The following is a 22,210-nucleotide window of genomic DNA, read 5'->3' on the forward strand; positions in this document are numbered from 1 at the left end:
CACCGCCTTCTCTTGCCCCTCTCTCTTACACAGACATCGACACACACATACACACGCACACACGGAAGCTCCAAGTAACAAACCCCAAATATAGTCAGTCTATGAATTCCGTCACAAATAAACACACAGGCACGCGGGTTCCATCCCTTCCCCGCTTATTCTCGGTCCTCCTCCCCACACTCCTCCCCTCCAGCGCGCGCGCGCGCGCGCGCACACACACACACACTCACACACACCACAAAAACACACGCGCAGCTGCAGCGCCCTGGGTCACACTCCCGAGCAGGCGCCAGGCAGGAGACAAAGGTCGCCGAGGCTCCTGGCGCCGCGCACCAGACGCAGCTGAGCCGCTCCTCGGGCTCCGCCTGCCCCCGAAGCCGGGTTCGGCGAGGTCCCGACCCCGCACCCCGCAGCCCGAGGCCCTGCCCGCGCCCGCGGCGCGGTCCGCACGCACCCCCTCTCCCTGCCCGGCGCGCCGGGGGTTAAGGAGGCGAAGGGGGCGCGGCCGAGGCCGGGTTCGGGGCGTGATTGGCTGCGCGGCCCGGTCCCCGCGCCCCGCCATTGGCCGCTTGGCGGGCCCGCCTTCCCGGGACCAGGCGCCGGAGCCGCGCTCGCCCGCGGGGAGCCGAGCGCGCGGCCGGGGCCAGCGAGCCGCGCCGTACCAAGAGCGCGGCCGGGAGCCGAGAGCCGGGATCCGGCCCGGGGAGCGGCGCGGTGCGGGAGCGGAGCGCGCGAGCTATGGTGAGTGCCGCCGCACCCGGCCCCGCCTCGACGGCCCCGGCGGCCGCGCCGCGGTGGGACTCGGCCGGGCTCGCGGGGGGCTGGGCGCGGGCTGCGGCTCTCGCTCGGAAGGCGTGGAGTCGGGGGGCGCGCGGGCCAGGCTCGGCTGGCCGGGCGGCGCCGCCGCGGTTCCGTCGGGAGCCGCCGCGCCCAGCTTGGATCTGGGCAGCTGGCCCCGGCCGGGTCTGGAGGACTCGGGGTGGCCGATTCGGTTCGGGGAGAGTTGGTGCAATTCTAGTCTGGGGCGTTCGGAAGTCCGAGCAGGGAGTGGAGACCCCTGGCATCCGGGCTGGGTCCGATACTGGGGTCGGGCACAATTTCCGAGCGGCTGGATCCAGTTGGACCTGAATGTCGCGGGTCGCCGAGGTCGATCTGGGGCTGAGGCTGGGCTTGGGGCGTCGGGGGTGGCCGAGCCTAGGGCATTTCTGAGGGCTCCGTAGAGGTCGAGGCGCTCGGAGACTGCCTATCCCACTATGGCCCGAGGGAGTGGAGAGTGGAGGCAGCTAGGTTGGCGGCTGTCAGAGACCAGGGAACACTTGGGGACCCTGCTTTCAGTGATTCGCTCTCCCCAGCATCTCCCAGGAATGGGTCCTCAGAGGAGGGGGTTGCTGAGGGGGTTGGTCAGCAACACCAGGGAGAAGGGACTTGGCAGGGGGATTTCATGGGGGTTTCTGGAGCCCCAGGAAAGAAACTCTTTTGGTTGAGGCTGGGCTTGTTGGGGCTGTTTTAGGGCGGGGTGTTGTCTCCGGAAGGAAAGCTTGGACCTTTCAATAATCTCTCTAGGGCTTGATGATCACTTCTGCATCATGGGGGTGGAAGCCACCTACTTCTCTTTGCTTTCCCCTGGACAGGCCCTTCTGATTCTCTCTCCTGGTCCTGTTCTGTGTCCTGTGAATTGAGTACAAGTCACCAGGTAGTGCCTGAGGAGGGCATGTGCCAGTGATGATGGCTGCTTGTCCCAGGGATACAGCCACCTCCATTTCTCTGTGATGATGCTGTCAAGCCTGAAGGGGACCAGGTGGGGGCAAGATGAGACCCCTGTAGGTATGAAGAGCCCCCCAGTGATGCCCCAGGACCAACCTCTGCTCTGCCCAGAGCTGGAGTCCCCTTCTAACATCCCTTTTCCCTCCTCTCTCCTCTCCCCACCAACATCTGCCTCCCCCTCTGCCATTTGCCTGTCCAGAGTAAGTAATAATGAAATTGTGTCTTGGACCCAACCTACCTCCTTGGTCAGGAATCCCTCCCCTGGAATGCTCTATTTGGACAGTTCTGGTGGCAGGGAGCTCACACCCTGTGGCCTGGTCCTTGATTTAAGGTCTCCGCATACAAGCAATAAAAGGGTGTGAGACATTGAGGTCATTATCATTCACTCTGCTTTCAAACCCACCCTGACCTAAGTTACTCAGAAAGAGAACTTTTTCCTCCTTAGAAACCAAAGAAGGAGAGGGCACCTTGCCTTGGAGATACTTTTCAGAGTCTTACAACCTGAGAAACCTTCCAGGCTTTAGTATCAAATAGATTCAGGTTCAAAGCCTGGCTCTCCCACTTACCCGCAGGGACTTGGATCAAGTTGAACGCTCACCTCTGACCATCAGTTTCCTCATCTGTGAGAAGAGATGAAAGGTCTCGCTTGCAGGGGTGGTGTGGGGATTTGGTGAGATAACCCAGTGAGAGTGTTTGCTCCAATACAGCTTTATTTCCTTTCTTTACAACCTTAAGCTCAAATTGGGAAGTTCTGTGTGAATCTAACCTATTTGCTAGTTGGGAAGAAGAATTACAGGTTATCATGAAGGGAGAAGAAGGGGACAGTGATACTTAGAGAACCATTCCTTTGTTCATCATCCAACGAAGATTTATTGAACACTTACTATATACCCTATGCTAAGGAGGAAAAACTGTCATCAAGACGGTGTTAGGGGAGCTTCTGCCAATTCATAAATGTCTGTAAGGATCCTCAGGCCAAATGGCATATCTTTGGGAGAGGCAGAAGTATCATGCCAGGCGAGGAGTTCCTCCTGGCTGGAGAGATGAGAGAAAGCTTCACTGAGCAGGTGGCATCTGAATTGGAAAGAACTTCCAGGTAGGGGAACCTCTGTGAACAGAGGACCAGGGGCGTGAGAACAACGAGGAACGCTCTTGGGGCTTGCCTGGCACCTGGACAGGAGAGAGCCAGAGAAGAGGAGAGAAAGTGGCCAAGGGACATGGCTGGGGCCAGATGGCCGAACGCTTAGCCTGAGGAGTTGGAGCACCACTGGGGATTATTGACCCACCATTTGTGGGGGTGTGGGGGTGGGTGGGTTGGAGCCTGACGTCAGGCCTACTTGGCCCCTGTCATTTTGGTTTCCCCTAAACACTAGTCCCTGTGCTCATTCCTGAGGTGGGGGTGATTCAGGGCTACTAAAGAGTTTATTCCTTGGATCTCCTGCTCCATGGGTTTTAAACAAATCCCACGTTCCCTCCCCTCCAGCATGGCCAAGTTTCCCCTGGCCCCCAGGTTCCTAACAGGGCTCCTTTGGAGAGGGGGTGGGCTATTTCCTCTTGTCCTGGCTGAGTGTCCCCTGATGGTCCCCAGCTCCCCACCGAGGGCTCTAATCCTTTGGTGGAGAGTCAGTGCAGTTCTTAAAGGCCTCAATTGGAACCCCCAGCCCAGGCTTGGGATGAAGGTTCTGAGAAGGCTTTTTAGATCTCCTGTCTTCGGTTGTCCTCGTACCACCCAACAACAGGCACAGAGAGGTGAAGGAGATTGCCCAGGGTCACACAGCAAGATAGGGTCAGAGCAGGCACAAGCCTCTTGTATGTATAGAGGGTTACCAGGCAGACAGGTTGGGGGAAAGGAGGCCCAACCCAGTGTTCCCTGTCTGCCGATGTGGCGGTTTGAGATTGTTCCTCCACATTCCAGCCGAGGGGCTGAGCCTAAAGCCATGGCTGAGTGTTGGGAATCATCTTTACTGTAAGTGGCTGAGTTGAGGACAGGGTCCACTGCCTGGGTTTGAATGCCAGATGTACCACCGGCTTGCTGTGTGACCTTGGGTCAACTCTTCCCCCTCTCTGCACCTCCTTTCCTACCAAGTGGGGCAGATTTGCTTCCTTGACAGGATGTCATGAGGATATAATCTAGCATACAATGTAGAAATGCTTAAGAACTTGAGGGGAGGTATTACTCTTTGAAGATGGGAGGCCAGCCACACGCCCCCTGCACCTGTCCACTTGGGCTCGCTCTGGCTTCCCAGAGGCCAGCAGTACCCTTCCCTCTGTGGGTCAGCGTCTATGCTGGTACCCGGGTCACTCAGCTCTCCTGACATTGTGAAGATTTTTGGTAAGCAGTTGTGTCGTTAATTTTTGTTAACGACGAAGTAGATTGTTGCCTAGACAGAATTGGAAAGACCAGGCCCCATGGGGAGCAGCAAGATTTGAGTAGTCAGAGGACTGCCTCCAAGGTGGGTTCAGCAGAAAGTTTCAGGCATTGGCCACGACATAACCCGCTTGGCTAAAGTCCACACTTTGATGTCTACTGCGAGGGAGGAGCCTTTGGCAAAGATTTACGACTTTTTGTATTTCCACTCCATTTTTTTTCTTTTTCGTCAACTAGGTAAGCACCCCAGCCACAGTCAGAGTGCTGCGTTCATTCGTTCATTCAGCAAACAAGCCTGCCTGGTACGGTACCAGGTGTCAGGGCTGCCGTCCGCATGAGGGAGAGCGATAGATCTCTCTTTCCACAGTCTGGCAGACCGGCAGATAAGGAGCAGGAAATTAGAAGTGCAATTGCGGTTGCCAAGGAGACATGCAGGGTGCTCGGGAGCAGATAGGGGAACCTCACCTGGGGATCAGACAAGGCTCCCTGAGGACGTGGCATTAAAGCCGTGGTCTCAAGAACGCATGGTCTAAAGGATGAATGGGTTCCAGGCAGAGGGAGCAGTAGGTGCGAGTTGGGACCAAACATGGTGCCTTCAGGAATTATGGTGTCTGGGGGCTGAGGAGATGATGCATGGGCGGTGGCCCGGGCAGATGCATGCAGGGAGGGGCTTGTTAAAGATTTGGGGCCTCGATCCTAAGGACAGTGGGGAGCCACTCTGGAGTTTAGAGTACGGGGAGTGATGTGGTCAGAGTTGTGTTTTGAGACAGTCAGCAAGCTGCTTCAGGGTAGGAGGGGTGAGGCTGGAAGCCGGAAAACCAGTTAGGAAGCAGGTGGAGTGGTCCTAGGAGAGCCGCTGGTGGTCTAGATACTAGTTACTGCCCCTTCTACCTCACCCCACACCCCCAACGTGCTGCCCAAAATGGGCAGTGAAGAGAGGGGAGGCTGTGGCCCTGGAGGTCGCACAAAGCCCTTTCCCTGTGGACATTGACCATCCTCCCCACATCCTTTCATACAAACAACCAGTGGGGCTCCTGGCCTCAAGGAACTTTGATCTAAAGAGAAGGACGAAATTTCAGAACAGCTCTAAAACCAGGTAGAAGATGATAGTGCCAATCTGGGGATACAGCTCCAGGGTCACCCTGGCCATGAGTATGTATCAGGGGAGGCTTCCCAGAAGAGGTGGCGTTTGTGCTTCCTATGGCAACAGTTAGTGGGATGGTATGTTTCCTAGGAGCCACGTTTTAGAGAAATGAAAGTAAGGAGATACTCTCCTGTCCTTAAGGAGTTATAGTCTGGGGGTAGGGGTGAAATTTAATGAATGACCAACGCTGATTGAACCCCACAGTCAGTGAGTGGCACTGGGGGTCTAGGGCCTTGGAGTTCTGCCCTTTCCCCAGGGGTCCCCAAGGACAGAGGTGGCAAAAAGATCCACAGCCCTGTCTTGGCTCACTGACAAGCCTTGGAACAGCTCCCTCCTCCCCACAGCCCTTGAGGTGGGGGGTTTTTGGGGGGAGATGTAAACAGAGGAACAAGTTTCTGGAGAACATTCAGGAAATTAGCTGAGGGAGTATCTAACTTCAGGGCTCCGAGACAGAGAGGAGGCCCTGGCTGCTAGAACTTAAAACCATAGAGTGCTTGCGTTCTAACCATCTGATTCAACTTCCCCATTTCATAGGTGGGAAGACCGAGGGGCAAAATGAGGACCTACCATGTGCCTGGCACTTAAATGTAAACCTCTCTGACCTTCACTGGAACCCCAGGAAGTAGATTTATCCCGGGCACAGAGCTAGGGAAGCTGACACTCACAGATCACTTAGGCAACTAGGGACTGGAACCAGGCAGCAGCCTCCTGATTCCTCAAGATTTTGGCTTCGGTTCCAAGCTGCCACCCACTTCAGCAGAAACTCTGCCTTCCCAGGAAAGGCCCCTGGGGACAGGGATGGGACTGCCAGGCAGCGGCCAGAGGCTTTGGGAGATGGTTGGGGCCGCACGTTGACCAGGCTGAAATGTTGTTATTTATCTTTCACCTTTGCACAGCCCTTGACAGTTACCCAGGCCCTTTCCTCCCCATTCACCAACTGTTCTTGGGTCCCACTGCCAATCTGTGGCAGAGCTAGGACTGAAACCCAGGCCTGTGACTCCCAGTTCAGTTGCCATCTCCCAGGCTCCTGGCCTTACTCTGTGGGTCGTGGCAGCCCCCTGCCTGAAGATGTGCCAGGCTTCCTGCCCACTGGCCCCAGGGAGCACGAGGAGCAGCCCCTGGCCCATGAGCCTCCTCCCCCCCATTCTCCTCCCTACAAGCTCCATTTCCTCCTTGGCGGGGACAGGCCGGGTGTGAGGCAGCCCTGAGGAGTAGGGTTACAGTGTAAACACCACCATGTCAATATTTACCTCTGCCTGGAACCAGGCCTCCCTGCCTCCCACACGCTGCCCATCCAGGTGCACGTGGCCTGCTTCGAGGCTCTGGTCACTGAAAGCCAGGCCAAGGGTAGAAATGTAGCTTCCCGGCCAAGCCCTGCCACGAACTTTTCATGTGGCTCCGAGCAAGAGACTCTCTCTTCCTGGGCCTTAGTTCTCCCGTCTGTAGCGCCATGTGGCTGGAACGGACCTACTCAGGGGGCGCTTTCAGCCATAACAGGCAGGATTACATGCATGATGCTCTGGTTCAGAGCATGGGCCCAAAGCGGGCAGACCTGGGTTTGAATCCCCGTGCCACCGCTTCCTCACTGTGAGGCTGTGGGAAGTCACCTAACCCCTCTGAGCTTCTGGTTCTTCCCGTGTAAAATGAAATCCTAACTGTACCTACTTTGGGGGGACACTGGCGAGGATCCATGAAACAAGCTCTAGCTCTTGGCACAGGATAAGAACTGAGTAAGCGGGCGCCTGGGTGGCTCAGTTGGTTAAGCAACTGCCTTCCGCTCAGGTCATGATCCCGGAGTCCCGGGATCGAGTCCCGCGTCGGGCTCCCTGCTCGGCGGGGAGTCTGCTTCTCCCTCTGACCCTCCCCCCTCTCATGTGCTCTCTCTCTCATTCTCTTTCTCTCAAATAAATAAATAAAATCTTAAAAAAAAAATTAAAAAAAAAGGGGGGCGCCTGGGTGGCTCAGTTGGTTAAGCGACTGCCTTCGGCTCAGGTCATGATCCCGGAGTCCCTGGATCGAGTCCCACGTCGGGCTCCCTGCTCGGCGGGGAGTCTGCTTCTCTCTCTCCCTCTGCCCCTCCCCCTGCTTATGCTTGCTTCTCTCTTTCTCTCTCTCTCAAATAAATAAAATAAAATCTTTAAAAAAAAAAAAAGAACTGAGTAGACAGTGGTGATGGTGGTGGTGGTTGTTATTCCAAACCAACATTTTATGATTCTCGGAGTCCAGACACTGGGTTACGTCACCTGTGAGCTGGAGCCAAGGGTGGGGTCTCTAACCTCAAGCCCTCCCGGCCCTCTGGGGCCACGGCCTGGGTCAGGGGGAGCCCAGGAGTAGAGAAAGCCCCTTGGTCAACAGCCCCCCTCGCCCCCAACACACAGCTGCCCGGCCTCTGGGGCTCCTTCTCATCGGGCGGAAGGCCAGGGCTGCAATGACCTCAGAGATCTGTGGCAGTGAGGGGGTGAGGGAGGGGGCGGAAGGCGGAGGAAGAACTCATTTCCTAAGCAGCTCGTTCACAGAAGTCCAGTCCACACTCACTGTTCCCTTCAGCCCCGGAGAGGAGGTGGCCACGTGGGGACCAGCGACCTCACGGTGTGGGGTGGGGAGAACAGGGAGGTGGGGACTGCTCCCTTCCTTTTTGCTGTGTGTGTCCCTTTGGACGCCCTGCGTCACCTCTCTGAGCTTCATTTTCCTCACTCTGACATGGAGATATTGGGGCCTGTGCTGTGCAGTGGTGGGAAGTGTTACCCGAAGAAGCCGGCTCAATCCCGACACAGCGGGGCTCCCGCCGATAGCAGCTTCTCTTATGATCGTGGTTGTGAGAACCATTCGCCAGTCCTGTTCTGTGGGGCTGTGCGCTTCCTAAGGGCAAGATTGGGCTTTTTTTTTTTTTTTTTTTAGATTTTATTTATTTATTTGAGAGAGAGAGAATGAGAGAGAGTACATGAGAGGGGGGAGGGTCAGAGGGAGAAGCAGACTCCCTGCCGAGCAGGGAGCCCAATGCGAGACTCGATCCAGGGACTCCAGGATCATGACCTGAGCCGGAGGCAGTCGCTTAACCAACTGAGCCACCCAGGCGCCCAAGATTGGGCATTTTTAAAGTCGTGGTATAATTTCCTTAAGTAAGATGCACACGTCTTGTGCAGTTGTTTTTACAAATTTATACACCTGCATAACCGCCAGCTAGAGCAAAATATAGAACATTTCCACCTCCCCAGAAAGTTCCCAGGTGCCCCCTTCCATCACTGTTTGCGACAGGTGGCTGCTGATCTGCTTTCTGTCACCCCAGTTTCACCTGGTTTTGAACTTTATCTGCATGAATTCATAATATGTACTCTTGAGTCTGGTTTCCTTCAGCTTCAGTCAACAGTGAACGGTTTTCCATTTGCCCATGTCGTTGCATGTTCCAGAATGTGCTCCTTTGCAGGCTGCCTGGCGGCCCTCTGGGCAGATGCACACATATGGACGACGTTCCTGTCTGGGCAGCTGTGACATTCCTGTGTGTCTCTCGGTGGACCTATGCACTCATTTCTCGTCGGGGGGTGGGTACTGGGAGGGGGCCTCCTGGGTCTGAGGGTGTGTGTGTCTTTCATTCTCAGAGAAACTACCAGGTGGTTCTCCAGGGAGGTGTCCATTTCCCCAGTGTATTGTTCACCTCGGCGGACAGGCCTAGGGTCTAGCCTTGAGTAGACTCTTGATGAATCTTTTCTGAAAGAAGGAAGAAATTTGAGACCTTTCTTTGTCTTAATGCTTCAGATCCACCCTGCCGGCCCTGCCCCCGCCCTCGGGGCCTGGCAACTCTGGGAGGCACTCTTCCTAGAACCTGGGCTTTGGGTCTTACTTGTCATTTCTCATCACAAGGAGGGGTTTCTGGATGTGGAGACCCTAGGCCATGAGGCTTTACCAGTCTTTGTGACCTTAGGTAAATCCCTTCCTTGCTCTTGTCCTCCGTTTCCCCTTCTGCACAACACTGGGTGGATTGAAGGTTTCCCCAGCTCCCCAGTTTCTGGTGGGCTCCCCTCATTTGGGAGGCATTTGCTCATGCTTCTTCACCTCCAGGGTTGTGCCTGCCCCCCTGGTGAGCCCCGGCTGCCCTGTATCTCTGAGGAAGGACCATTGAGGAAGTGGACAGGCCCTTCATTCTTGGTACCCTTGCTAAGAGCCTCACTGTGAATCAGTCCTCTCTGGATGAGAGCCCCCCAAAGTGGGCCCCTGGCAGTGAGAGTGTCACCCATGGAGGCTTTGCAGAAATGGCCTGGGTATCAGGCAGACCTGGGTCTCAATCCTGCCACTTCCTGGCTGTGTGACCTTGGGCAAGTCAGTCTACCTCTGTGAACTCCAGCATCCTCACCTGCAGAGCTGTAAGGACAAAATGAGGTCCTACCTCACTGTAGGGACCAAAGTGGATGGGGCAGCAAAATCCTTGCCCTTAAGGAGATGTATTGTAGGAGAGGGACTGTGCAGGCAACCCAACCAACCAGAAGGATCACTTCAGAGAAAGGAAAGAAAACAGTGATGTGGTGGAGAGTTAGCTGAGAGGTGGGGAGGGAGCTACTCAAATGGGTGGGCAAGGAAGGAGGTGACATCGAGCCGAGTCCTGAGGATGAGGAGAGGGTAGCTGGGCAAAGATGTGGGAGTGGTGAGTTCTGAGCAGAGGAACAGCAAGTGCAAAGAGCCCGAGACAGGGATGTGGGGTTTGGCATGTTTTGGGCAGCCAGAAGGCTGATGTGGCTTGGCAGAGGGAGCAAGGGGAACAGGGGTAGGAAAAGGTGGACGTGGAGGGGCCAGGTCATGCAGGGCCTTGTCAAGTGTGGGGACAGGGCCTAGGGGAGTTGGCATTTTGTTCTGAGAGTGATGGGAAGCCCCTGCAGGGCTCCGAGCAAGAGGGATTGACTGGTTTAGGTTTTGGCAAGGCTCTGGCTGCTGGGCGGAGGATGAACTGCAGGGGGCAGGAGTGAGGCAGGGAGGCTGGTGTCAGGTAAAAGGGGAGCAGGATCTTAGGGCTTTTCACCTGTTCCGAGGGGGAGGCTTGTCTCACTCCAAGATCTGGGATCTTAGCAGCTACTTCAGAGGATGGGAGAGAGGGAGACAGGGCATCCCAGAAGCCACAAGACGTTCCGGCCACAGAGCGAGGTGGGCGAAAATTGCCGTTGAGGCCCAGCAAAGGCTTTTGTCCTAAAACCTCCACTTGAACTTGACCTTCCAGAGTGAGCTCGGGATTCCCCCAAACTGACCACATTCTAACCACCCCAGGCCATGGGGACCCAGAGAAATGGGCCAGAAGGGCACGGAGCCAAAGCCTGCCACCCCCACTTCCGTCCACCATGCCGAGAAGTGAGGGCAGAGGAAGTGGCGGCTGTGAGGGGTTGCCCGGCCCCTCTGCCCTCTGGGCTCCTGCTTCCACAGCCCGGCTCGAGGGAATCTTGTGGCTTTGCGGTTCTGGGTGTCCTGGCTGGTTTGGGTCACGAGGCAGCCAGAAGGCAATACTTCATGTTTTTCTGCGGGTGTGGAGTGGGTGGCTCTCTGGCATCCTGCTGGGCTTCCCAGAGTGGTGGGCGGGGAGAGGGCAAGAGGGCATGGCGGTTCTCAGAGTCACAGAAGGTTGAAGTGGGAGTGCGACTTAGACATCTAGACCGACCCCGGGTGGGAAGACAAAAGCTCAGAAAGGGGAGGAGATTTGCCTGAGGCCACATGGGGAGTTAGAAGCAGGACTTAGACGCTGGTCTCTTGGACCCCTAATCTAGCGTTCTTTCTGGTTAAGATGTGGGTTTCAGAGCCAGACAGACCTGGGTTCTTGTCCCAGCTAGGTGACCTTGGGCCAGTGACTCTCTCTGAGCCTCAGTTTTTGCCGCTGCGGAATGGGATAATAGTAACATATTTCTCATGGTGGCATTATGAAGAATGGTTGAAATGATTAATGTAAAGCTGTAAAGCTTGTAGGATGGTGCACATAGTAGGTCCTCAGTAATGGGAGGTGTTATTGACATTATTACTGTTGTGGTTCTGTCATTCTAAGCCTTGTGACGTGCTGGAAAGAATGTCTGGGGACTAGCCTTCACTTGTGCTGATTTCTAGTTCTGGTGAATGCACTGAAGCAGGGGAAATGAGGATATTGCCTTCGTCAGCCCACTCCATGGCTACTTGCTTATTTTACTTCCCCATATAGTTGGGAGACCCTGTAACAAGGTCCTTAATTGCCAGCACCACCATCCCAACATGCACGCGCGCGCGTGCGCCCAGCTCAGGTGGGCTGGGGCTGTTGTGTCAGCCTCCAGCCTGAGTAAGGGGCAGACAGACAGTAAATGCAGGCCTAGGATGGAATGCTGCATGGCTCCCATCTTCTGCATCGGGTCCCTACACTCACTGATTCCCATTTGTATGGTGTGGCCTGAGGCTTAAGAGCAGGGAAGTGAAGTGGGGGTAACAGCCACCTCCCTGGGTGATCACTAAAATGACATGAGAGCTGATGTGACTGGAGCATGCGGGGTGCATATTCAGTGCTCGACTCAGAGAGGTGGGCGTCACTGATAACGACATCAGGCCTACTCCTCTTTCCACAGCTGTTCTTAGAAATCTTCTTGACCAGCTCCCGCCCATCTCTCAGGCATTGCCAGAGCCGCCTTCACTTCCTAGCCCGGACTGCCTTCTGTCAGGGCACAAGTCACTTTGGGTGAGACTTCCCACCCTGTCACGTCTCCCTGTGTGAACACAGATCAAGAGCTGGAGCTCCGGGACCATCCTGCGTAGGTTTGAATCCCAGCACTGCCATTCGCCCAAGCAACCTCAAGCAAAGTCCTTAATTCCTCGCCTTTGCCTCTACCTGAGGAAAATGGGAATAATAATAGTCCCAAACTCATAGAGTTGTTTAAACAAGCAACATAATTCTTATAAAGTGTAGGATCCATACCTACCATACGGGAAGTGCCTAGTATATGTGAGCTGATTTTATTTCTAGATGGAGTTCTAGCAGAGCCCCTGCCTTTTACTCTCTATATTCCCAGCTCCTGGTGGGCTCGGGAGGGATTTGGGGTTCTCTAGGGATGCGTGCTATGGGCGATGGGGAGTTGCCTTACCAATGAAAGGGGCCTCCCCGGAAGGACTGTGCTTGGAACCTCGGTCAAGGACTCGGGTTACATTGTGAGCTTGTTTATTTGGCAGACATTCCCCGCAACTCTGCTCTGTGTCAGCCTGTGCTGGGAGAACATGCAGGCAGAGCTGTTCTGAGTGAGCCCACGGTCCATGGTGAGCCCAGGAAACATGGCTGTGCTGTGGTTAGAACACAATCTGCACAGCGCTGGGCACGCTGCTTCAGAGAAGGCTTTCTGGGGCCACTGACACCTGATGATTCCTTGGGGGGAAATGATATATTAACTTCTGCCCACATTAGGGTTTTCTTCAGTAATCTGTTTGTTCTTTCCTGCCAGCAGCGTTTCCCCGGCTTAGCTATTATGTGATGATAACGGTGTTCATGGCGTTATTTGCTGTGTGTCAGGCATAGTGCTGAATGTTTTATGTTATAAATTCACTTTGTCCTCACATCAACCCTATGAGGTATTTATTATTATCCCTATTTTACAGGGGGGGAAACTGAGGCACAGAGAGACAATGTATCTCTCTCAGTCAGTAAGCGGCAGAGGAAGATGTGAACTCCAGACCGTTTGGTCCCAGAGCCCAGGTTCTTAACCGTCATGCTGGAGTTGCTTCATCTAGAACTGATTTTTCCCCACAGTCCTGAGGACCGGGCAGTCTCACGGGCTCTGAGCACCTCACCTTCCATGGGAGTCCTTGGAGTCAGCATAGGTGGAGTAATGAATATTAGGTCTTTCTCTGCAACCTTCCTTACACATCAGCTCTGCGATGAGCAGGTTCAGACCTTCAGGAGAGAGGGATCTGGAAGCTAAAATCCTAGAGAATCAAGGGTCTGTATCGGGGAGAGGAACAGGGAGTAGAGTGGGAGCATTTAGTGAGGGAAAGGAAGGGAACCAGAAGGCTGAGAAGGTTGGCATTCAAACTAAATCAACATTTAGCTGAGTGCATCTTCTGTGCCAGATATGAGGGTGCCCTCCAGGAACTCCCAGGCCTGTGGGAAAGATAGACAAGTCAACAGGTAAATTCCTGAATAGTATTTGAGTGTGTGGGCAGGAGCCTTTGAGGGCCCAGAGAAATGGATGACTAAGTTGGCCTGGGGAGATGATACTTGAGTTGGGCCTTTTTTTTTTAAAGATTTATTTATTTATTTATTTATTTGAGAGAGAGCCTGAGCGAGAGAGGCAGAGGGAGAGGGAGAGAGAGTGAAGCTCTGCACTGAGCATGGAGCTTGACATGGGGCTCGGGCTCATGATCCTGAGATCAGGACCTGAGCTGAAATCAAGAGTCAGACGCTCCACCTATTGCACCACCCAGGCGCCCGGTTTGGTTGGGTCTTAAAGGATGAGTAGGAGTTTGCCAGCCAGGTGGAGCCAGGGGTAGCAGAACCAGAATTTAAACCCGAACAGTCTGTCTTCAGAGTCTGTGTTCTCACCCAGCAGGGCATGCGTGGTTCCACTGCCCTGCAAGGCCTGACCTTGGGAGACGTGGCTCTTCTGGTCCCAGGTCCCTCCGGGTGGGCCCTGGACAACAATCCCGTCATTTCCCGTATAACCCCTGCTTCTGCTCCTCGCAAACCTGGCTGACTGCCCCTTCTGCAAGGGCCCTGGGTGGTTGACCAGCCTCTCAGGGAGGGTCTCTCCGCCTTCTCTAGATGGCCAGGAGTTGTGATGTGTGAGAAGGACACACACATTCCACCCCCGAGCCCTTGTGGCAGCAGAGGAGGCTCGGGGAGACAGTGAAACACTTCCTGTTGGGTTTTTCACCTCCCCCGCTTCCTCCCACCTAGCACCTGAAATATACTTTGCATAAGGCACTTCCTCAGATTATCCCAACAACCCTAGCAGGTGGTGTTGTTTATCACTATTGTAAAATTGAGGAAGGTGACTCAGAGAGGTCGGGCCACTTATCTGAGGTCCCACAGCTAAGCAAATGTGTAGAAGGACCAGAATTTATACTTTGATTTGTCTAATCCCAAGGCCTATGCTCATGTGTTTTGTTTTGTTTTTCTTTCAAGATTTTATCTAAATTCAAGTTAGTTCACATGTAGTATAATATCAGGGGTAGAATTTAGTGATTCATCAGTTGCGTAGAACACCCAGTGCTCATTCCATCACATGCCCTCCTTCATGCTCATCCCCCAGTTACCCATCCCCCGCACGCCTCCCCTCCAGCAACCCTCATTTTTGTTCCCTAGAGTTAAGAGTCTCTTATGGGTTGTCTCCCTCTCTGTCTTTATCTTATTTTTTTTTCCTTCCCTTCCCCTATGTTCATCTGTTTTGTTTCTTAAATTCCAAAGATGAGTGAAATCATAGGGTATTTGTCTCTGACCCATGTTTTTAAGCCATTAGGAAGCATATCAGTTTATGATGGACCATGTGCCTTTCTGGTGACAGATACTCTAACCCCATTCCAGATAACCTTTGGGCTTAGAGTCAGGGCCCCCAGGGATTACAGGTTAGTGGTAACAGCAAGAAGATTGCGTTGGTTGCCATGCTTCTCAAACTTGAGTGTGCATGAAAATCATCAGAGATTCTGGTTGCAAATGCAAATTTCATTGCCCTTGTCCCAGACTTTCTGATTCAGTAAGTTTGGAGGGGGTATAGTAACCTACATTTCTGACAAACTCCCTGATTCTGATGCTGGTGGGCCACACATCACACTTTGGAAATCCTGATTTATTACATATCCTCTCTGGGCTCAGCATTGTTCTCGGCATTTTATTTTGTCATTTCAGCCCTTAGAACATTGCTTGGTAGCAGAAATTGAGGCAAAAGGAGGCAGGGAGTCCTGAAAGACATTTCTATCAGTCATAATGAAGACATTGGTAACCAATCTGTCTAAAGTATTAATTTAATCTTCAGATTAACTGGATCAGGGGGCACCTGCCTGGCTCGGTTGGTAGAACACACAACTCTAGATCTCGGGGTTGTGAGTTTGAGCCCTACGTTGGGTGGAGAGATTATTTATTTTGAGAGAGAGAAAGAGGGAGAGGGAGAGTGTGAGGGGTGGGAAGGGGCAGAGGGAGAGGAAGAGGGAGAGAAGTAGACTCCTGATGTGGGGCTCCATCTCACCACTCTGAGATCATGACCTGAGCTGAAATCAAGAGCCAGATGCTTAATTGACTGAGCCACCCAAGTGTCCCTAAAAATAAGATCTTAAAAATCTAAAAAAAAAAGGATCAGGAAACTGAGGCTCAGAGAAGTTAGGTGACTTGCCCAAGGCCAAACAGCTTGTAGTAGGAGAGCTGGGATTATAACCCAGATCCCTCCGCTGCCAAGGCTGGTATTCTTCCAAGTACCCCACACTGCCTCTTTTGTATGGTCTCACACACAGATTCTTAGAGGCACAGAATCCAGCTCCACTAACCAGATAAATATGGAAAGGTAAATATGGGAAGATTAATGGTGACAATAGCTACCATTTATTGAGCATCCACTATGTGCAGGCACAGGGTGGTGAATGGTGAGCACAGAGACATGGTCATAAGTAATCGCATGGATCTCTAATTATGAGCAGGATGTTGTGTGAGCTTCTATCAGAGAAGCCCATACCAGGCAGAGGCTCAGAGGAGCCTAGGGTCAGGGAAGACATCTGTGAGGAAAAACAGTTGAGAAGTGATCTGAAGGATGGGTTAAGTGTTATCCATCTAAAAAGATGGAGAGAAAGATTCTAGCCAGGGGAACAACATGTGCAAAGGCCCTGAGGTGGATGACCTATAGCATGTTCAGTGTAGCTGGAGTAGAAAGCAAGGGCAAGAGTGACCCAAGGTGAAGCTGAGGGGGATCCAGGGGTGGGCCCCACAGGCTGTGTAAACCAGGTGAGAGATTTGGACCTCATCCCAAGAGCCATGGAAAGCTGTGTGTGTGTGTGTGTGTGTGTGTGTTTTCAAATCAATAAATTTTAGGCTTTATTTGCTTTATTTTCTTTTATACCAAAAGTCCCCATTTAAGCTGGCAAAAGAAGAAAAGGCAAAAATTTATAACCAGCAGGGTGGAGGGTTCAGCAGGGCCTAGGAGGGGTGCCAGCAGGGAGGTGGCAGGATCTGATGTGCCTTTTATTAAACTCACTCTGGCTGCTGACTGGAGATGGACTTGGGGGAAGGGGCAAGAATGGGGGGTCAGAGGGGCTGGTTAAGCCCAGGCTGGTGGTAGTGGTAAGGGAGAAGCAGAGACACTGAGGGTTAGAGTTGATGGTGATTGATTGGGGTGGAGCAGGGGATCTGGCCCAATGCTTTGACAGGTGAGAACAGAGCCTACAGAGGTGTGTGAGCTGCTCTGGGTCAGGGTCACATAGCTCAGCATCAAAACTCACATCCCAGGGCCTTCCACAAAACTCTGATTCAGGGCCCAGATTCCCGGCAGCCACGCCTGCAGAGTTCTTCCAGGCCTTCTGGTGTCTGGACCCCCCCCCCAAGACTGGTGGCTTCTAGGGAGGGGGATGCTTTATGTGCACAGATTCTGTCTTTGAAACATCTGGGGGGGGGGGGAGGGGTGGTGTTCTGACCTCCAGATTCTTTCTCTGTGACCTCTGCACCGAGGCCCTCCCCAGGCTTTGAAGGAGTCCACAGAAGTTGGGCTGGGTGGGGGCTGGAAACACTGCACACAAACAGCCCCTCACTGGGCAGGGTGGTGGGGGCGTTCCAAGGCTCTGAGGAGATACCCTACCATGGAGAGAAAGGAGCCACAAGAAAGCCCGGGCCAACTTCGTTGCCCAGTGGGGTTTCCCCAGAAGCAAGGAGATACCCCTTCCTCCAAACCTCTTGAAGTGAAAACTGCCGGCTACCATTTTAAGATTTCTGTTTTCTTCCCCCAGTTAACCTTGTCTGGCAAATAAGACCACGGAGATGTTCGATTAAGGGAATTTGTAGCTCTGCAGGCTTCTCCCCACCTCCCACCCTGGTCCCTCCTGGGATCCAAGAAAGCTCTAATCCCCTGTCATGAAACTCAGCCCTCTGTATCTGAGCCCCCATTTTTCTTAGGATTTGGAATCTCTTTGGGGTTCAGGCTTCCTTTTTCTTACCAGGTTCTAGAGCCCACTCACCTCACTCTTCTCCCTGGGCATTGCCCCGGACCTCGGACCTGGGCCTGATCCCTTTCCGGGGACTTGCTCCCCTGCTCTCCTGGAGACCAGCCCTCCCGCCACCCCCACAGTCTCCTGGGGTTTGGTATCTCCGCCAGGCCAGCGACTGGGCCCTTCTCACTCCGATACACGGTAAGCACTCAAGAAATGTGCTCTCCTCCTCCTGACACCCCTGCCCCTGCCGGCCCAGCGCCCCCCACTTTGTGGCCCCCCCTTAGATTCCCCCATCCCCCGCATGGGTATTTTTGCTCAGGGAGGAGTGCGCTGGGTGGCAACCGAGCCTGGAAAGCAGCTATTGTTGGCTCAGAACATCGGATGAAAGAAAGATGAGGGCTGAGAAGGGGCAGGAAAACCTTCACTGCTACTGGCTCGGCCCCCTGGTCCTGTTGGGTCAGGGTGAGGCAAGTTTAGGACAAGTCTAAGAAAGTCCCCTTCCCACAGTAGGGAGCTCGGTTGTGGAAACCATGGCGCTGGTGTGAAATGGGCAGTAGGTTTGGAAATGAGGCAGGTTGGCGTACGAACCACTAGCGGCCTCACGGAGAAGCCAGGAGCTCCTTGAGCCTCTGGCCGACATCAGGAGGCCAGTACCAGGGCCCCTTTATAACTCTTTCTAACACCTGTTCTCGGGGTTCCCTGGCCTGTCTGCTCCATGGAGCGGGACCAAGGAACCACAGTTTAGTGAGTTTTTACTTTGAGCCAGGCCGTGGGGTGAGCAGCATGTGTGTTGACTCATTTCGTTAGCATTGACTCTCAAGAGATGGGTCTTATTGTGTCCCCACTTAACAGATGAGGAAGCTGAGGCTTGGTGAGCCACCAAGGCCACACTGCTTAGAAGCGGAAGAGCCAGTATTCTGGCTTACTCCGGAGCCAGAGTTTCTTGCAGGCTCCTATGAAGAGTCCCCTATCAGGGTGGAGGCTGCGTGTGCTTCTGGCTCAGAGGGGCCACTGGCAGGGACGAGAGAAGGCCAGCAAGGGCGGATGAGCAGAAGGTTGCTCTGGAGCCCCGTCCAGGAGATCCTCCTGGAAGGAGAGCAAGTGGTACCCTTTGGGGAGGGCAGGCAGCTGGAAGCACCTTTGGAGCTGGGTGAAGAACGGGCACTGTTCTGTCCTCAGGGCACCCACGTCGTTACTTTCATTCTGACTGTTACTTCTCTCCCCTGGAGGGGAAGTCCTCGAGGGCAGGGACCCTGGCTGTCTGGGCACACTTGCGGTCCGCACATGTCCAGTGAAGGATGAGCGGAGGAGGGCATGACCTCACAGGGCCGAGATAAGGAGGGGCTTGGGATGGGGGACAAACCATCCTGTGGCCGATTGATCGTTCATATTGCCACTGGGGACACATTTCTTTTCTTTTTTTTTTTTTGCTTTAAAGATTTTATTTATTTGACAGAGAGAGACACAGCGAGAGAGAGAAACAAGCAGGGGGAGTGGGAGAGGGAGAAGCAGGCTCCCCACTGAGCAGGGAGCCCGATGAGGGGCTCGATCCCAGGACGCTGGGATCATGACCTGAGCCGAAGGCAGACACTTAACCGACTGAGCCACCCAGGCGCCCCTGGGGACACATTTCTAAGTGTTTAATGCCAGCAAATGGAGAAGTAGACTTGAATACATAAAATTACACTTTGCGATCCATTCCGACCCTCAGCTATTGTAGGATGTGCTTCTTTAAAGAACAAAACCCGGAACAAAAATGTAAGTGAGCATTTATGCTGGTGATCTCTGATCCGTCCACTGAAGAGATTGCTTAATAGGAACCATTTTTTCCTTCTTTGGTGCTTTGTGAATTCGCTTGCTGTCCCCAGGTGGCGGTGAGTCAGCCATAAAGCTCGTTCAGGAAAGTCCAGAGGAATTTTCTTCTCCATCAAGTTCCATTTGAGCAATGCTGGGTGACACCCAGTGACACGCTCAAGGGTGGGTTGGGAGATCTACTAGCCATTTGTCTCTGCCATCTCTGTCTCCATTTGTCCCCTGCCTTCCTGGGGCCCAGAGCCACCTCAGCTAGAGCCAGCAGGCTGATTAGGGACCCTCGGGCTCCCCTAGACCGACTCAGCCCAGCCCTGGCCCTCTCTGGGGAAATATGAGTCATTTCTTCAACCCTGAAATGTTTCTCTTTATGTGGGAAGAAGGGGGAATGTTCAGGGGTGGGGAGACCCCCCTCTCGGTTTCCTCCAACCTTGTTTCTCATCTATGAAGAGTGCTCTAGCCGTGGATGGAGGGGTCCCAGGGCGATTGTTGGTGGGGCAGCTAGAGGCTGTTAAGTCAGTAAACCACATCCCTGGCAGCCATCAAGGTCACCCTAGACAGAACCGTGCTGGGCTGAGCCGGTGGAGGGTCCCTCCCCTTGACCAACGCTGGCCCCCCTCCTCCTTCCTCTGCCCACCCAGCACCCTCGGCGGGAGGTGGGGGGGCGGGGGCATGCTGGCCCATTCTACCCCTTAACCTCTTGAACCTGATCAGGTTAAGAAGGTGCATGGAGGGGAGGTGCAGCACCCTCCTACTGATGAGTTGGAAGGGTTTAGAAATCTAGCTTCAGCAAGGGAGTGAGCGGTTGTGGGCTTGATCAGTTAGTGATGACTGCTGGGACTCAAGGAGGGGCGGTGGGGGTGCTCCTAACCTTCCTCAGAGAGGAATGAGGGGCCTGCATCCAGTCCAATACCCTCCCCCAGAGCCCCCATTTTTTTTCTAGGTGACCTTAACTCAATTGTTTTACCTCTTTGAGGCTCACTTTCTCATCTATAAAACAGGGCAAATAAATACCACCCACAGTTGTGAAAAATAAATGAGAAACCATCTGCAAAGCAACCTTACTTCCTTGGAGTCCTTATTTAGGTGTCACCTTCCCAGCCACCCTGGTGACCAATGCCCGCCCTTCCCGTTTTCTGTCCACCTCCATCCCCCCACCACTTGATTTTTCTGTCGCACTTAACCACAGTCTAGCGTACTCCCTGTTTTACTTATTTATTTTCCTCTGTCCCCTCCCACTGACACAGAAGGATTTGGGTCTGTCTTGGTCCCTGCTGGGTCCACCTAGAACAGCACTGGCATGTGGTAGGCACATAAATATTTGTCAAAAGAATGAATGACTGTGAGTCCCTGGCACAGCGTCTACCTGGTTGTAGGGCCACAGAGCTTTTGGTCCCCCTGCGTCCGCCTTCTCTCCAAGTTAGCTTATCCACTCTTGAGGCTTCAGGCTTCATTTTTATTTACCTTATTATTATTTTTTAAAGTAACCTCTCTGCTCGGGGTGCCTGGGTGGCTCAGTCGGTTAAGCGTCTGCCTTCGGCTCAGGTCATGAACTCAGGGTCCTGGGATCGAGCCCCACGTCGGGCTCCCTGCTCCACGGGGAGTCTGCTTCTCCCTCTCCCTCTGCCTGCCGCTCTGCCTACTTGTGCTCTCTATCTCTCTGTCAAATAAATAAATAAAATCTTTAAAATAAATAAAGTAACTTCTCTGCTCAATGTGGGGCTTACACTCATGACCCTGAGATCAAGAGTCACATGCTCTACTGACCGAGCCACCCAGGAGCCCCCATGCTTAATTTTCATATTTGGGCATTTCATACCAGTACATGAGACTGCCCTGGGGAATATAGTGGGGTATTTTTATAGCAAAATCAAAGGGTACTATTTTGGAATAGAATGTAGAATTGGCATGAATTTTTATTTTATTTTACTTTACTATTTTATTTTATTTTACTTTATTTTATTTTTAAATAGGCTTCATGCCCAGTGCAGAGCCCAATGCAGGGCCTGAACTCACGACCCTGAGATCAAGACCTGAGCTGAGAGTCAGACGCTTAACTGACTGAGCAACCGAGGCATGAATTTTTAAGATGAAAAAAACATGGGGCTTCGATGAAGGCTTTTATCTGTGTCCTCAGACCTCCCCGGGCACAGGCTTGCTCTCTGGGAGCCTTTGGGAAAGTGTGAGGAGCCCTGGTTTTGGAAATGACCCCAGCGTTGGAACCCCTGTCAGGGATTTCAGCAAACACACACGATTTCCACCAGGGTGCAGATCCAAGTGTCATCCCGCCCGGGGCCGACTCCTCTTCTTGATGCCCACCACCTGCTACCCCGTTTCTTTTTCTTGCAAGAGTCAATCTGTGGGACCAGGAATCCTGCAACTTTTTTTTTTTTTTTAAATAAGAATGAGTAATTTTTTTTTGGAGTAATTTTCAGTGGGCAGACAAGCTGCAAAGATGATGAGAATTCTGGCATCCGCCTTCACCCGGTTTCCCCTGATGGTAGCATGTATGCGACCGTGGTGCCCCAGTCAGCCCTCAGGGGTCCACACCGCTACATTACCCTTAATGAAACCCCACACTCTGCTTGGATTTCAGCAGCTCTTGTGGTGAGGTCCCCATCCAGGGCACCATGTCACATTTTGTCCTCATGTCGCCCTAGCTCCCTCTGGTCTTTGAGTTTCCCAGACTCTCCTTGTTTCTCACGACCTCGGCCGTTTTGAGGAGGACTGGGCAGGGGTTCGGTAGGGTTTGTGCCGTGGCCTGAGACGCCTTCCCATCTGGCCGCTGCACGTTGGGCTGGTCCCCAAGGCCATCGGCTCTTCCTCTCCCCCAGACCCCGCTGGGCCTCCAGTGTTAGTGCTGCCCCCCTGGTGAGGGCCACCCCTGCCTCCCAAACCTGCACTCTGCCTGCCCTGCTGACCCCGGTCGGTGGCTCTGCTGAGCACAGCGGCCTCAGTGGAATTCGAGGTGGCGCCCAGATGCGTCCTTGACCAAGTTCTATCAATATTCCGCCTCCCTTCCCCTT

General features: G+C 53.6%; 1 protein-coding gene across 1 annotated transcript in view; it reads left to right on the forward strand.

Annotated features, from left to right (window-relative positions):
- Window positions 1-610: 610 nt before the first annotated feature.
- The window catches only part of ECE1 (endothelin converting enzyme 1), a 113,679-nt gene continuing 92,079 nt past the window's right edge, over window positions 611-22,210 (forward strand). The window contains exon 1 of the mRNA XM_035019588.1: window positions 611-741. Within this exon, the coding sequence (XP_034875479.1) occupies window positions 739-741 (3 nt within the window). The 5' untranslated portion in view covers window positions 611-738. The remainder of the gene's footprint in view (window positions 742-22,210) is intronic.

The sequence above is a fragment of the Mirounga leonina genome, unplaced genomic scaffold (genome assembly GCF_011800145.1).
Source record: "Mirounga leonina isolate KUSES-001 unplaced genomic scaffold, KU_Mleo_1.0 Mir_173, whole genome shotgun sequence".
Classification (NCBI taxonomy): domain Eukaryota; kingdom Metazoa; phylum Chordata; class Mammalia; order Carnivora; family Phocidae; genus Mirounga; species Mirounga leonina.